General features: G+C 52.4%; 1 protein-coding gene across 1 annotated transcript; it reads right to left on the reverse strand.

Moving 5' to 3' along the window:
* Nucleotides 1–828: 828 nt before the first annotated feature.
* LOC108523947 (zinc finger protein 764) lies at nt 829–6,009 on the reverse strand. The gene is made up of 3 exons (XM_017864711.1): nt 5,549–6,009; nt 5,295–5,408; nt 829–3,183 (listed from the first exon to the last, which is right to left on the reverse strand). The coding sequence occupies exons 1-3, from the start codon at nt 5,742–5,744 to the stop codon at nt 2,267–2,269; spliced, it is 1,227 nt and encodes a 408-aa protein (XP_017720200.1). The 5' UTR covers nt 5,745–6,009; the 3' UTR covers nt 829–2,266.
* Between the last annotated feature and the right edge of the window lie 11,082 nt (nt 6,010–17,091).

Raw genomic sequence — 17,091 nt, forward strand, 5'->3', positions numbered from 1 at the left:
TGACCAGGAGCAGGGCAGCGGCTGCCCATGGCTAGACTCTGCCCACAAAGGAATTAGTGGTAGATGGATTCTCTGCAGAGCTTGAGGATACAAATGGGTAGTCGCCCCTGGTTACAAACCTAACACCAGGTGTTCCTGGTCTACCCACCCCTGCCCACGATGGTAGAGGAAAAATGCAAGGTCTGTGTGCCTTGGGACTCTCCTCGTTACCTGGATTCTGAGTTGACCTGGTCTGTCACATGACCGCTTTGTCAGAACTCATCTGGTACGTGGGCTTCACTGATGCTGGGCTAGTCTGACCTCGTTCAGGTCAGGGCTGGGTGTTATCACAGGGAGGGGCAGATGCCTGCAGAACCCTGGCTGAGACACCAGTGAAGGTCTCAACAGTGATGGGAAAAGTCAGCAGTCAACTAAGAACCCTGGGGTCTCTGTGTGATCCTGGACAGGCTGCTTAGCCCTCCTTGGCCTCAGTGTCCCCAACTGCAAAAGCCTGGGAAAGTGAAGATCTCTTCCAGTTCAAAACTGTGATGAGGCCCTCCTGGCAGGGTCTAGGAGGGCTAAGAAGGCCTGAGGCATGTGGCCTTCTCAGGGAGGCCCAAGGAAGACTGGAGGGAGCTCTCAAAACCTTCCCATTCAAAAACAGGAACTGCCTTTTGGCTGATGGCGGTCACACCCCTTGGTTTGGGATGAAAGGCAGTCCTGACTGCCTCTTCCTGACCAGGCTGTCCTCTTCAACCAAGGGGCTTCTCTCAGCACTTATGAAGGTGCAATGAGTCAATGGAGGAGACAGTACTTTGTAAACCATAAAATGCAATACAAGCAAAGATGTAAAATAAAGCCGACTTTGATTTCTCTCCGGCCATCCTTTCTCTCCAACTCCAGAAAACCTGAGTGCTACAGACCACTGTTTGCAAACTCAAATGACCTTAGGAGCTCAGCAAGTCATATAAATGAGCGGGAAATGCCAGATGGAAAGGACTGTTTGGACAGAGACATGGGTCTAAGAAATACTTTCCTTTCTTCTTCGTTGTACTTTAAGATAAACACCAAAAACACTAAAAGCAAGCCATGATGAATGGCACGTGGTGCTTGGTCAGGAGCCCATGGGAGTGGTGGGGATGGGTGGCCGGGCCACAGTGAATGGTGAGTTCTGGCTCAGCTCCCAACAACTGTGGTTTTGTGGGAGCCTAGGTGGAGTTGCCAAATCTTTGGATTTTTCAAAAGACGCCAGAAAACCTGTATTTGGGTGCAAAATATCCTTTTCAATCTTCACCACTAACTCATATCACTTAAAAACACTGCCTGGGCTCAGATCAATAAATATGACAACTGTAGGCCAGATCCAGTAGAGTCACAGGATTTTAACTTGGGCAGTAAAAAGACAGTGGAGGTGGTGAGTGCCTGTAGTCCCAGCTACTTGGGAGGCTGAGGCAGGAGAATTGCTTGAACTCTGGAGGTGGAGGTTTCAGTGAGCTGAGATCGCGCTACTGCACTCCAGACTGGGCAACAAGAACGAAACCCCATCACACACACACACACACAAAAAGACAATGGAAGCCAGGCATGGTGGTGGCTCACGCCTGTAATCCCAGCAGTTCGGGAGCCGGAGATGGCAGGATCGCTTCAGCCAAGGAGTTTGAGACCAGCCTGGACAACAGTGAGAACCTCATCTCTACCTAAAATTTAAAACTTAGCTGGGCGTAGTGTTGCCCGCCTGTAGTCTCTGATATTTGGAAAGCTAAGGGGAGAGGATTCCTTGAGCACAGCAGGTTGAGGCTACAGTTAGCCCTGTTCACACCACTGCACTCCAGCCTGGGTGACAGGCCAGGAAACTGTCTCAAAAATAAATAAATAAATAAATAAATAAATAAATAAATAAATAGACAATGAGTATTGTGTTCTGGGTCACAAGAATAAAAAATAATTTAAAAAAAAATTTTTAAAAACAATGGGTAAAACAAGATTCTCCTCTACCTCAGTGCTTTTAGCACCTCTGGGCTGAGAAACACCTTTTGGTTCCCCTTATGTAGGTCTGGGGGTTCTCACCTCAGCCCTGCCTCAGTAAAGGGGGCCTTCGAGACCCCTGGGCAGTTGAGAGCAAGGTGCTGGCAGAGGAGGCTGCTGAGGGTCCAAGATCAGACTGTCCGCACCCCAGGGCCAGGTCTTGTCGTAGATTCTGGGACCTCCCTGCAGGCAGCCGCAGAGGTTCGGGCCCCTGAGCCCATCTCGGGCCTCTGTAATGTCTAGATAGACACTTTTAAGGCCGTCACCCACACTCCTGGAATATCTCCGGGTATAGCTGGAAGCCCACGGGCGGTTCCAGATCTCCACGGCCAGGGGTCAGGGTCACAGACAGACCCCCGGTGACCCGGCCCCTGTGGCCTCTGGCCCCGGGCCTATGAACCCACTGGTGCTTGGCCACGGCTGATTTCTGGCCGAAGCGGCGGCCACACTGCGGGCAGGGGTAGGGCTTCTCGCCGCTGTGGGTGCGCCTGTGGGCTGCCATCTCTGAGCTCTGGCGGAAGCAGCGCCCGCAGTCCGGGCACGGGTAGGGCTTCTCGCCGGTGTGGGTGCGCACGTGGCGCCGTAGGTCCGAGGGGTAGGCAAAGGCGCGGCCGCAGTCCGGGCAGGGGAAGGGGGTCTCGCCGCTGTGCACACGCCGGTGCTGGTAGAGGGCAGAGCTCTGGCTGAAGCAGCGACCACAGTCGGCGCAGCCATAGGGCTTCTCACCAGTGTGGACGCGCAGGTGCGAAGTCAGTGCCGAGCGCTGCGTGAAGGCCCGGCCACACTCGGGACAGCGGTGGGGCCGCTCCCCGCGATGGATGGCCCGGTGTTTGCTCAGGGAGGAAGCGTGGCCGAAACCCTTGCCACAGTCAGTGCAGTGGAAGGGCTTCTCGCCAGTGTGGCTGTAGACGTGCTCCACCAGTGTGGAGCGCCAGGCGAAGCTCTTCCCGCACACGTAGCAGCCGTGACGCTGGTCAGCTCGGGGGACAGGGGGGTGGGCACAGAGCGAGGGGCGTCCTCGGTGCGGTGCCTTGGACGGCTGCTCCCAACCATAAGGGGCCCCGGCCGAGGGGGCTTGGGGAGCCTTCAGCCCAGGAGACCTGGTGGCCACAGGAACAGGCTTCTCCAGGGCTCCCGTCCCTTCCCTTTGTCTTTCCTCTTCCTTGTTTCTGGAATCTGCTGGGAGATAAAGACAGGACAGTTCAGGCTCGGCTCATCCTGGTCCTTNGGGACAGCGGTGGGGCCGCTCCCCGCGATGGATGGCCCGGTGTTTGCTCAGGGAGGAAGCGTGGCCGAAACCCTTGCCACAGTCAGTGCAGTGGAAGGGCTTCTCGCCAGTGTGGCTGTAGACGTGCTCCACCAGTGTGGAGCGCCAGGCGAAGCTCTTCCCGCACACGTAGCAGCCGTGACGCTGGTCAGCTCGGGGACAGGGGGGTGGGCACAGAGCGAGGGGCGTCCTCGGTGCGGTGCCTTGGACGGCTGCTCCCAACCATAAGGGGCCCCGGCCGAGGGGCTTGGGGAGCCTTCAGCCCAGGAGACCTGGTGGCCACAGGAACAGGCTTCTCCAGGGCTCCCGTCCCTTCCCTTTGTCTTTCCTCTTCCTTGTTTCTGGAATCTGCTGGGAGATAAAGACAGGACAGTTCAGGCTCGGCTCATCCTGGTCCTTGAATCCCACAGCCCGCATGGGCAGGGACAGGCCTGCTGGACCCCCGGCTGCCCCTGGGAGATGGAGGAGTGACACCTGTTCCTCGGCTGCTGAGCCAGACAGAGCCAGGAGGGAGGGAAGGAACAGTCCACTCCGCCTCGGGGCTGGGGAAATGTCACTGCGGGGGAAGGGCAGAGATGACATGAACATCTGGGCCTGATCCAGAAGGAGGAGCCGACACCTGAGGATGTTCCAGGCATCAGGAACAGCACCAAGAAAGGCAGAAGCAGGCGGGCATGGCCAATTTCAGTGGGGCTGGACACTCCGCAAAGGCTGAGGGCAAGAAATGAAGGAAAAAAAGCGGGGCGGGAGGGGAGAGAGGAACCAGCCTGCAGGTGAATGGCAGGGGTGGGTCCTGAGGTGGAGGTAGAGTCAACAGAGCTTAAGAGACTGGGCGTGGGGGCTCAAGGCGGTAATCCCAGCGCTTTCGGAGGCAGAGAAGGAGCATCGGTCTAGGATTTCAGGACCAGCCTGGGCAACACACCAAGACCCAAGACCCCCTCTCTAAAATATATTAGGTAACAATTTTAAAAAATTAGGCCAGGCGCAGTGGGTCACTTTGGGAGTTCAAGGCAGGTGGACCGCTTGACCCCAGTAGTTCTAGACCAGCCTAGGTGACATAGTGAAACCCTGTCTCTACTAAAAATACAAAAAATTGGTTGGGCGCCATGGCTCATGCCTGTAATCCCAGCACTTTAGGAGGCCGAGACGGATGGATCACAAGGTCAGGAGATCGAAACCAGCCTGGCTAACATGGTGAAACCCCGTCTCTACTAAAAATACAAAAACAAAATTAGCCGGCCGTGGTGTCGGGTGCCTATAGTCCCAGCTCCTGGGGAGGCTGAGGCTGGAGAATGGCCTGAACCCAGGAGGCGGAGCTTGCAGTGAGCCGACATCGCGCCACAGCACTCCAGTCTGGGCGACAGAGCAAGACTCCGTCTCAAAATAAATAAATAAATAAATAAATAAATAAATAAATAAATAAAATAAAAATAAAAAATTACCGAGGCATGGTGGTGGGCGCCTGTAATCCCAGCTACTTAGGAGGCTGAGGCAGAAGAATTACTTGAAACTGGGAGAGGGAGGTTGCAGTGAGCTCAGATGGCGCCACTGCACTCCAGCCTGGGCAACGGAACAAAACTTTGTCTTTAAAAAAAAAAAAAAAAAGTTACCCAGGCTTCGTGGCAAGCACCTGTACAGTCTTAGCTGCTCTGGAGGCCCGGGCGGGAGGACTGCTTGAGCCTGGGAGTTCCAGGCTACAGTGAGCTATGATGCTGCCATTACACTCAGTCTAGGCAACAGAGCAAGACCCTGTCTCTAAAACAAAAACACCAAAAAAAGCCCCAAGAGTGTAGTCACCACGCAGAGGTGAGGACTCAGGGGCGGGTTATGGCAGGGCCAGAACCCCATCACTGCTCCTTTCTAGGCTGCATCCGGGAGCCAGGCAGGGGCTCAGCCTCGTGGTAGCAGTTGAGAACGCAGTTCAGAGAGGAAACTGCTAAGCAGGTAGCTGGAGGTGGCAGAGGATACCGGGATGGGACATGAACAGAGAAGTCCCCATGGGACCTAGCACCCGATACTCCACCTGGGTCCGTTTCTGTCGGACACTTCATCACCTCTGGATCCCGGGCAGCCGGGCCCCACAGTTCGGCCTCCTCCTCCACCCAGGAGATGAGAGCTGGCTTGTTGCCTCCGATTCCTAGGGGAGAAGAATGCAAACCCCACACTGCGGGGAGGCCGCCTGCCCGGCCCCAGGGCCCCCAACTCCACGCGCAGCTCCCAGAGGCGTGGCAGGGCCTGTGGGGGCGCAGGGCCCAGGTGAGCAGGTGGGGGTCTCACCGAGCGTGCTCAGGTGGCCGTAGGTCTCCCGCATCACGTCCCGGTACAGGGCCCTCTGCGCGGGTCGCAAGCAGCCCCACTCCTCTCGGCAGAAGTACACGGCCACGTCCGCGAAGCTCACAATCCCGGGCTCCCTCCACTCGGGACCGGCCCCATTTGGGTCCGGGGGAGGGAGCGGGGCCAGAGGCAGCGCCATGGTGACTGTCAACCCCGACTACGGATCGGCTGCCTCCCCTTGGCCTGGCCTGGGCCTGCGGAACCTCCTGCGTCCGAGAAAGCCTACCCGGCCAGGCCCAAGGGAAGGAGGAAGGTCACTAGGGCCCCCGAGGGCGCACTAGAGAGCATGGAAACTAACGGTGCCGATGGCAGCCGGTGTATAATCAGAAATGGAATATGCCCTCATAAAAAATGGCGGCGGTGCAAGTACCCGACCTTTGCCCCTACGCAGTCGTGCCCAAGACAACGCCCCCGGTATCTCCAGGCCGCCTTCTCTCCGTACCCTCATCCAAAATGGCCGCGGTGACTACAGGGGCCGGCCTTGAAAACTAGCCACGTTTGTTTAGTCCCTGGCCCAGCGAGGCGGTGCAGCAGAGAGCTCCGCCCCGGTCTGCAAGAACAAGAAAGCGCCTCGTGGGAGGGAGCTGACCTCTCGGCCTTACTGAACTCAGGCATTAGTTTTCGTCTCTGGACCGTTTTATAATCGGTCTCTAGCTCATCACTCTCTCGTTTTGTCCTTGTTATCTCAGAAACAGGGCGACAGCAGTCTCTTCCTAATGCTGAGTGTAAAAACCAATGGAGTGGGCGTGGCGCAGTGGCTCACGCTTGTAATCAGCAGTTTGGGAGGCCGAGGCCAGAGGAACTGAGGTCAGGAGTTCGAGACCAGCCTCACCAACATGGTGAAACCCCATCTCCACTAAATAATCCAAGTTACTGGGGAGGCTGAGGCAAGAGAATCTCTTGAACGTGGAAGGCAGAGTTTGCAGTGGGCCAAGATTGCGCCACGGCACTCCAGCCTGGGCAACAGAGCGAAACTCCGACTCAAAAATAAAAAAGAAAGAAACAAAGAAAAAGGAGTGGACACAGGAGAACCTCCTGTCTTGTAGGCTTCTTGGAGCCTGAAATTCTGGAATCTTCCTGATGGCAGAGGCAGTGGGGAGAGTAGGGTAAGGTTGAGAAAATCAGAGGGTCCTTTCTTCTAGGAGCTTCTCCCATTTACTGTGCAGGACGTCTCCCAATCGCGGGTCTCCCTCTAGCTGCAGCAGGGCTCTCAGCAGTTCCCCTCACATCCTGCCCCTGGGCGGATGGCCCAAGGCTCCTCTGCTCGAACCCAACTCATCCCTTTCTTGCCCCAAACTGCTTCCCCTGGGGTCTTTAATCTCAGTAAATGTTGCCAACTCTCCCCCAGACCTCCCTCTCACTTCCTGATGACCTATTCTGTGCTCCATTTGACTTCATACATGTCCTGTTGTAGCAGGAGTAGCTGCAGACAAAACCCCTCAGACACTAAGTTAAAGAAGGAAGGGCTTTATTCGGCCGGGAGCATCAGCAAGACTCACATCTCAAAAACCAAGTTCCCCGAGTGAGCAATTCCTGTCCCTTTTAAGGGCTCACAACTCAAAGGGGGATCAGGGAACCAAGAAATGTAGCAGGATGAGCTGCAGACAAAACCCCTCAGACACTAAGTTAAAGAAGGAAGGGCTTTATTTGGCCGGGAGCATCAGCAAGACTCAAGTATCAAAAACCAAGCTCCCTGAGTGAGCAATTCCTGTCCCTTTTAAGGGCTGACAACTCTAAGGGGGTCCCCGTGAGAAGGTCATGATCAATTGAGCAAGCAGTGGGTACGTGACTGGGGGCTGCATGCACCAGTAATTAGAATGGAACAGAACAGGACAGGGATTTTCACAGTGCTTTTCTATACAATGTCTGTAATCTATAGATAACATAACTGATTAGGTCAGGGGTCAATCTTTAACTACCAAGCCCAGGGTGTGGCGCTGGGCTGTCTGCTTGTGGATTTCATTTCTGCCTTTTAGTTTTTACTTCTTCTTTCTTTGGAGGCAGAAATTGGGCATAAGACAGTATGAGGGGTGGTCTCCTCCCTTACTGTGTATGGCAGTAAGAGTCGCCTCCACCCGCCTTTTAGCTCTTAGTGGGCTCTTTAGTTGAATCTAGGCCCAGATTGAGAATCCCTTGTAATCCTAGCTACTGGGAGGCAAAGGCAGGAGGATCCCTTGAGCCCAGGAGTATGAGATCAGCCTGGGCAAGTTAGTGAAACCCTATCTTCAAAAATAAATAAATAAATAAAAAATAAAGTAAAATAAGAAAAAAACTAATTGACAGTGGACAAACGAGAAAATTATACAAATTGTATTAGTTTTACATGTACATGGGGATCTTCACAAGAGAGGGAAGTCAGAAAAAGTGCCCAAAGCCAGGTGCTTTTATATTTCTTAGACAAAGAACAATAAAATTTAAGTGGGCAGATGTGGTGGCTCATGCCTATAATCCCATCACTTTGGGAGGCTGAGGTGGGTGGATCACTTGAGGTCAGAAAACCCTGTGCTTACTAATAATAATTTTAAAAAGGTTAGCTGGGGGGGGGGGGGTGGTGGGTGCCTGTAATCCCAGCTACTCGGGAGGCTGAGGCAGGCGACTCACTTGAACCTGGGAGGCAGAGGTGTCAGTGAGCGGAGATCACGCCACTACACTCCAGCCTAGGTGGGAGAGAGACTTCGTTTGAAAGAAAAGAAAAGAGGGCCAGCCCGGTGGCTCACACCTGTAATCCCAGCACTTTGGGAGGCCGAGGTGGCCGGATCACGAGTGGTCAAGAGATCGAGACCATCCTGGCCAACATGGTGAAACCCCATCTCTACTGAAAATACAAAAATTAGCCAGGCGTGGTGGCACGTGCCTGTAGTCCCACCTCCTTAGGATGCTGAGGTAGGAGAATAGCCTGAACCCGGCAGGCAGAGGTTGTAGTGAACTGAGATCCTGCCACTGCACTCCGGCCTGGGCTACAGAGCGAGACTCCGTCTCAAAAGAAAGAAGGAATAAAAGGAAAAAATAAATGACAGGACAAAGAAAATTTGGTTAGGGCAGTGAGTAGCTAGAATATGTATGGGGGGGTGTCAAGTTGGTGCAACATACAGATTACTTTGTTACGTATGTTTATTCTGGTCCCTTGTGGCCTCTGAGGGCTGTTTTCTTGCCCTGGTACAGAAGGATACTCCCCCAGAGTAAGGTTTCTGGCATGCTGCATGCAGAAGAAACAGGTCGGATTGCTCCTTCTGAAACTACAATTTCTCTGTTTTTAACTCAGAATATATCAGTATACCAGGCTGTGAACGTTTTACAGGAGGTCAGGGGTAGGCCCTGTGGAGGAGCCAGGAGGGATGGTGATCTGGCGGGGATCTCAAGAAACGGGTTAACCTGCCGCATAAGTGAGGAGAGCTACTTCTTTCCCTTTTCGGGGATCCGGGTGGGGCGGGCGCCGCTGAGCGCATCTGGGTGGCCGCAGGTCGCGGCATCGCGTCCTGGATCAGGACGCAAACATCCCTATACCGCAGACACCGCCACTGCGCCGGGAAGAGGCAGTCGGCCATTTCCGCAGAGCTCTCGACCAGCGACTCTTTCCCAGTCTCCGTCCCTTCCGCCTTCCCAGGTTCATTGGCTGGGAGCCATGAGCGCGGCCAGTGGCTCAGCGGCTCCTGGAGGGACACTGGGGATTTGCCCTGGGAGTGGGGTGCAGGGGGCTCCACGGACGCCTCGACGACCGGAAGTAGCTTTGGGTGGGGCCTAGAGAGGACGGCGAGCAACTCCGTGGTTCCGGAGTCCAGAAAAATGAAGGCCCTCTTAGAAGAGACGGCTGGCGATAGTCCAGCCGTCTCTTCATTTTAGAGAAAGGCATTGAACAGCTTGAATATCGATCTGGTGTTGCTGACCTGGTTTGTTCCTGCTGGAAACGTCTCTTGCTGTTCCTCTCAGGAAGCCTTGGCAGCGCCTCTTGCCGTAGTTAAGATGGGTGCAGCCACTTCGACCTGGGCTCAGGCAGTTGTCAGCAAGGGCTGCAGGGGAGGGGAAACTGGTCCAAGATTCCCAACCAAGGGCCTGACGTCCCCTTCCCAGTCCCTTAGAGGAGGAGGCCCTTCGAGGAGGCCCACTCAGTGACCCAGTCTTTATTTTATTATTGTGTTTTATTTATTATATTTTTAATTTTTTCTATTCTATTCTATTCCACTCTACACTCTCTCGCTCTCTTTTTTTCTTTTTTTTGAGACAGAGTTTAGCTCTTGTTGTCCAGGCTGGAGTGCAATGGCGCGATCTCGACTCACTGCAACCTCCGCCTCCCGGGTTCAAGCGATTCTCCTGCCTCAGCCTCTTGAGTAGCTGGGAATACGGCGCCTGCCGCCATGCCCGGCTAATTTTTTCTATGTTTAGTAGCGACAGGGTTTCACCATGTTGGCGAAGCTGGTCTTGAGCTCTTGACCTCAGGAGATCCACCTGCTTGGGCCTCCCAGAGTGCTGGGATTACAGGCATAAGCCACTGCACCTGGCCTCTACTCTCTACTCTTGAGAGGGAGTCTCGCTGTTGTCCCCCAGGCCAGAGTGCAATGGCACGATCTCAGCTCACTGACCCCAGAAGCCAGGCTGGAATGCCTCAAATTATTGAAGGCAAAACCTCATCAACTAGAGAGGTGGGATTTTAGGCTAGGTTACTACACTGCCATATAAATGTAAAGAGGATAAATGTACACTTTGAGAGGCCGAGGCAGACAGATAACTTGAGGTCAGGAGTTCGAGACCAGCCTGACCAACATGATGAAACCCTGTCTCTACTAAAAATACAAAAATTAGATGGGCATGGTGGCATGTGTCTGTAGTACCAGCTACTCAGGACACTGAGGCAAGAGAATCGCTTGACCCTGGGAGGCAGAGGTTGCAGTGAGCGGAGATTGCACACTGCACTCCAGCCTGGGCTACAGAGTGAGACTCCATCTCAAAAAACAATAATAATAAATAAGGCCAGGCACGGTGGGTCACGCCTGTAATCCCAGCACTTTGGGAGGCCGAGGCCAGTGGATCACCTGAGGTTGGGAGTTTGAGACCAGCCTGAGGAATATGATGAAACCCCGTCTATATGAAAAATACGAAAAATTTTTTTTGGACACTGTGGCATGCACCTGTTATCCCAGCCACTCAGGAGGCTGAGACAGGAGAATTGCTTGAACCTGGGAGGCGGAGGTTGCAGTGAGCCGAGATCGTGCCATTGCACTTCAGCCTGAGCAACAAGAGTGAAACTCAGTCTCTAAATAAATAAATAAATAAATAAATAAATAAATGTAAAGAAGAAAAATATAAATGACAGACGATGGTAAGTACTAAACATAAGTAAGAAAGTTGTTTAGAGGTCATGTAATGGGAGGTCGTTCAGGTATCTAGGAAGTGTGTGAAATTGCCCAGGATGGGTGACAGGCATTTCACAAATGGTTCCCTGTAGCATCTCTCACCGCTGTCCCCTCTTGCTCAGGCCCTTGCTGAGTTAGGCCGGGGGCCTCCTAGCTGCCCTGTGGGCCTCCAGCCTTTTGCCTTTGCTGTCCATCTGTCATTGCAGCCTGGTGTAGTGTAAACAGGAAGGGCAGTGCCTGGGAAATAGGAGATTTGGGTTCCAGGTCTACCTCTGCCACTGACTCAGCTTCATGATCTTAATTATGTCCCTCCTTGGGTCAGGTGCTGTGGCTCATGCCTGTAATCCCAGCACTTTGGGAGGCTGAGGCGGGTGGATCAAGGTCAGGAGTTCAAGACCAGCCTGGCCAACACTGCACTCTGGCTAACTGTGTGTTTCACCGTGTGTTAGCCATGCGTGCAGTGATGGGGTTTAATAGAAACCCCGTCTATACTAAAAATACAAAAATTAGCTGGGCATGGTAGTGTGCGTTTGTAATCCCAGCTACTCTGAAGGCTGAGGCAGGATAATTGCTTAAATCTGGGAAGCAGAGGTTGCAGTGAGCCAAGATCACGCCACTGCACTCCAGCCTGGGTGACAGAGCAAGACTGTCTTGGGAAAAAAAAAATTATGTCCCCTCATCTCTCTGGCTTCAGCATTCTCAGAGTGTATTCTGCAGAACAGTATTCCCATGAAATGCTCTATGGGGGAAAAAAAAGCAGCATTCTCCATTCCCCTTGACGGTCCCCTTTGGCAAATTTAAGGTTCAGGGCAGCCTTCAATAAAGAAATGTAGTCCGTCTGGCGCAGTAGCACATGTCTGTACCACATGTCTGTAGTCCTAGTGCTTTGGGGGACTGAGGCAGGAGGATTGCCTGAGCCCAGGTGTTTGAGGCTGCAGTGAGCTACGATCATGCCATTGCACTCCAGCGTGGGCGACAGTGAGACCCCATCTCTAAAAAATTTTTTTCACATTTAAAAAATCTTTCCGGGCCAGACAGTGTCTCATGCCTATAATCCCAGCACTTTGGGAGGCCGAGGCAGGTGGATCACAAAGTCAGGAGATCAAAGACCAGCCTGGCCTACATGGTGAAACCTTGTCTCTACTAAAAATGCAAAATTTAGCCAGGCATGGTGGCGAGTGCCTGTAATCCCAGCTACTCAGGAGGCTGAGGCAGGAGAATTGCTTGAACCCAGGAGGCAGAGGTTGCAGTGACCTCAGATGCCAACACTGTATTCCAGCCTAGGTGACAGAGTGAGACTCCTCTGTCTCAGAAAGAAAAAAAAATTGGAGATGGTTCTACAACAGTACTATTACACATTTTGCCACTGAACTGTACTGTATACACTCAAAAATAGTCTAAAAGATAAATTTTTTTTTTTTTTGAGATGGAGTCTCACTCTGTCGCCCAGGCTGGAGTGCAGTGGCGCGATCTTAGCTCACTGCAAGCTCCGCCTCCTGGGTTCAAGCGATTCTCCTGCCTCAGCTTCCCAAGTAGCTGAGACTACAGGCGCCGGCCACCACACTCGGCTATTTTTTTTGTATTTTTAGTAGAGATGGGATTTCACCGTGTGTTTGCCAGGGTAGTCTCGATCTCCTGACCTCGTGATCCACCCACCTCGGCCTCCCAAAGTGCTGGGATTACAGGTATAAGCCACCGTGCCTGGCCAATAAATTTTATATTATGTATATCTGACCACAAAACGAAAACAAAGACAACCCAACATACTGAGAATCATGGAGCCGGGTGCGGTGGCTCACACCTGTAATCCCAGCACTTTGGGAGGCCGAGGCAGGAGGACTTCTTGAGCCCAGGAGTTTGAGACCAGCCTGGGCAACACAGTGAGACCCTGTCTGGAAAAAAAAATTAGCTGAGTGTGGTGGTGTGCACCTGTGGTCCCAGCTACTTGGGAGGCTGAAGTGGGAGGATGACTTGAGCCTGGGAGATCAAGCCTGCAGTGAGCCATGATTGCACCATTGCACTCCAGCCCAGAAAACAGAGCAAGACCCTATCAGAAAGAAAGAAGATGTGGTGTGGGGTCAGGGGTTAGAAAGAGAAGAAAGTAAAGAAACTTAGCATCATGGGAAGCTCGAGCCTTGTGGAAACTCCTCCCTCTCCCTAAGCCCATCTGTCAATCTTCTCCACTTGGTGTCTCTGCACAGCCACAGATGTCCTTTCTGCACCTTGAGGGAACTCATCCCTAGCTTGGAGCATCCCACTTGCTGTTTCCTCTCTTTGGAAATGTCTCTACCCCCTCCTGTCCCCAACCCCAGCCCCAAGCCTCTGAACCCTGCCTTTCCCCACTCCCTGTCCCCTAACTCTGTTCCCTGTGGCTCTTTCTCAACATGGCACAGCCTCAGCATCCATCCGTAGCAGGCTCTTTCTGCACGTCGCTGTTCGAGTTCCTTCATACGCCTTAGTATTTGCATTTGCAGTCCCTTGTTTCCTTCGTGTTCTGGTTTATCACCTGTCTCTCCCTCCCAGAAAGTAAGCTCCAAGAGGGTTCCTGTCTGTCCCCTGCTGTGTTCTGGCATGGAGAATAACGGCTAGTGCATGGCAAATGCTTAGCAGCTATTTGTTAAATGCGCCAATGAGAAAGAGAAATAGCAGACAGCATTTGCCCTGTGCCGAGCACCAGCACTGGGGCTGTCCGGTGCATCTCTATGCTTGACACACTTCGCCTGGTTCTGCTCCCCTCTCACTGGCAGGGCCTCCTCTCTCCAGCTGTACCTTCTCCTTGGCCTCACTGCTCCCCAGAACGGATCACCCTTGGCCTTTACACCCTCCTATTCCTGATAGCCCCTTGGTGGGCACCGGAGCCCCCTGGCTCCGGCTCTCCATACTGGAACCTCTGGGTCTTACTGGCTCATATTGTCAGTCACTGAGCTGCAGATTCTATGTCAGAAGGTTCTCATGGATGTCTTTCTTCCTAATTCCAAGGTCACCACCTTGGTCCCAGCTCCTGATGACCCTCACTTAGGAAAAAATGCCCAACAGATCTCTAGTGTTTAGCTCTGTCCCCCAACCAGGTCACACCCACACTGCTTTGCAAAGATATTTTCTGATGGCACCTGGCAAACAGCACTGCACTTGCTCAAGAACTTTCTGTGGCTCCTCAGTGCTACAGAATGGATCTCAAGCTCCTCTGCTGGAATCTGTGGCCCTCCCATATTTGGCCCCACTTCTCGGCTGCATCTGTCTCCCATTCTTTGTTTTTTTGTTTTGCTTTGTTTTGTGTCTCACTCTGTTGCCCAGGCTGCAGTGCAGTGGCCCGATCTCAGCTCACTGCAACCTCCGCCTCCCAGTTTCAAGCGGTTCTCCTGCCTCAGCCTCCTGAGTAGGTGGGATTACAGATGCCCACCACCATGCCCAGATAATTCTTGTATTTTTAGTAGAGACAGGGTTTCACCATGTTGGCTGGGCTGGTCTTGAACTCCTGACCTCAAGTGATCCGCCCACCTCAACCTCCCAAAGTGTCTTTTATTCTATGAAGCAAGATTTCTTTGCTGTTTCCTCTGCCTGAAAATCTCTCCTAACACCAATTCGTAGGCTATGGGAAGCACAGCCATCTCCTCCTAGGGGCATTTCCTGGCATAGCATCAACCAGCCTGGGTGAGGTGGTGCCTCTGGGCTTCCTCTGTCATAGCTCCATTTACTCTCTTCCCACGTTGAACGTGGGCCCTGACACAGCTGTATTACTGGAGCCCAGCACAAAAACCCACAGAAGCCTGAAGAGGGTGTTTACTGAATGAATGAATGAATGAATGGGGTCAGCTTTCCTCATCTTGGAATTATCTTATTACCTAGCACAGTCCCTTCAACAGAAGGCAGTCAACACACAGTCACTAACTGCCAATTGTCCTTTTTTTTCTGTTTGTTTTGAGACAGAGTCTCACTCTGTCGCCCACGTTGGAGTACAGTGGCGCAATCATGGGTCACTGCAGCCTCAGTCTCCCTGGTTCAAGTGATCCTCCCGCCATAGCCTCTCAAGTAGCTGAGACTACAGGCACACGCCACTACACCTGGCTGATTTTTGTTTTTGTAGAGATGGGGGCCTCACTATGTTGCCCAAACTGGTCTCAAATGCCTGAGCTCGAGATCCTCCCATCTCGGCCTCCCAAAATGTTGGGATTACAGGCGTGAGCCACTGCACCCAGCCTGACTGTGCCTTCTAAGTAAAAACTGGCCAGGCGAGGTGCCTCACACCTGTAATCCCAGCACTTTGGGAGGCCAAGGTGGGAGGATCGCTTGAGCCCAGGAGGTCAAGGCTATAGAGAGCCATGTTAACACCACTGCACTCCAGCCTGGGTGACAGAGTGATACTCTATCTCAAGAAAAGGACAGAGAAAAGGAAAGGACAAGAAAAGGGGCACTTGCTGGGACTCTCAGTTTTCTGCTCACACTCCCCCGACCAGGCTGGGCTGGGACCCGCATCCTAAGTTCCCAGCCCGTTTTCTGTCGAGATCTGACTTCTCAGAGAAAGTGGTAGAGACATCTGGGCTCTGTTTTCATTTCCAGCCATGCTGCCATATGGCCGTGAAACCTTGAGAGTACCACGTCATCTCTCTGAGTCTCAGTTTACTTATCTGCAAATATGGTTATTGATATCCATGCCCTGGCTCCTTGGCAGGCCTCTTTACACTTTCTAAAGTGTAGACCATCCACAGTAATTCACTTTTTCAACAAATGTATATTGCACAATTACTATATCATACGTCTTGTTAAAATGTCAGCCTCCACGGTAACCCTTTGAGGTAGATATTATTCATCCTCATTTTACAGAGGAGGCACTGAGACTCAGGGAGGTCACGTGTCTTACCAGCTGTGCCTGGGGGAAGTTGCAGAGACTAGTTTTTGTTTTGTTTTGTTTTGTTTTTATGAGACGGAGTCTCACTCAGCTGCCCAGGCTGGAGTGCAGTGGCGCAATCTTGGCTCACTGCAACCATCAACTCCCAGGTTCAAGCCATTCTCCCATCTCAGCCTCCTGAGTAGCTAGGATTACAGGCACCCACCATCATTCCCAGCTAATTTTTGTATTTTAGTAGAGATGGGGTTTCACCATGTTGGCCAGGCTGGTCTTCAACTCCTGACCTCAGGTGATCTGCCCACCTTGGCCTCCCAAAGTGCTAGGATTACAGGCGTGAGCCACCACACCAGCTTTTTTTTTTTTTCTTTTAAGAAATGGAGTCTTGGCCAGGCGCAGTGGCATATGCCTGTAATCCCAGCACTTTGGAAGGCCAAGGCGGGTGGATCCCCTGAGGTCAGGAGTTTGAGACCAGCCTGGCTAACATGTGAAACCCTGTCTCTACTGAAAATACAAAAATTAGTCGGGCATGGTGGCACCCACCTGTAATTCCAGCTACTCAGAAGGCTGAGGCAGGAGAATTGCTTGAACCCAGGAGGCAGAGGTTGCAGTGAGCCGAGATGGCACCACTGTACTCCACTCTGGGTGACAAAGTGAGACCCTGTCTCAAAAAAAAAAAAGAAATGAAGTCTTACTCTGTTGCCCAGGCTGTAGTACAGTGGCACAATCATAGCTCACTGTAGCCTTGAACTCCTGGACTCAAGCAGTCTTCCTGCCTCAGCCTCCCAAGTGGCTGGGACCACAGGCACGATGTGCCACTATGCCCGGTTCATTTTTTTTTTTTTCCTAGAGATAGGATTTCACTATGTTGCTCAGGCTGGTCTGAACTCCTGGCCTCAAGCGATCCTCCCACCTTGGCCTCCCAACAGAGGCTGGACTTGTGCCACCTGCATTTATTCTATTTCCATCCACTCCAGTATCTGGGTCCCCTGCTGATGACAATTAGCCAGGGCTTGACAACGCCCTCCATGTAGGTCCCCTCCCCAGGTCTTGGTCCCCCCTCAGCATCTGCATTTGAAGTAGACAAGGAGTGGCTAGTTCCTGAGATGAGGGAAAGGTCTCTGTTGCACCTGATCTTCAGATAACACTTTGAAATGAGTCCAGGATCTCACTCTCTTCTTTTTTTTTTTTTTTTTTTTTTTTTTTTTTTTTAAAAAAGTGGGGGGGGGGGGGGGGCGGTTTTTTTTTTTTTTTTTTTTTTGGTGTTTTTTTTTTTTTTTTTTTTTTTTTTTTTT

The sequence above is a fragment of the Rhinopithecus bieti genome, unplaced genomic scaffold (assembly GCF_001698545.2).
Source record: "Rhinopithecus bieti isolate Rb0 unplaced genomic scaffold, ASM169854v2 scaffold_79718, whole genome shotgun sequence".
Classification (NCBI taxonomy): Eukaryota; Metazoa; Chordata; class Mammalia; order Primates; family Cercopithecidae; genus Rhinopithecus; species Rhinopithecus bieti.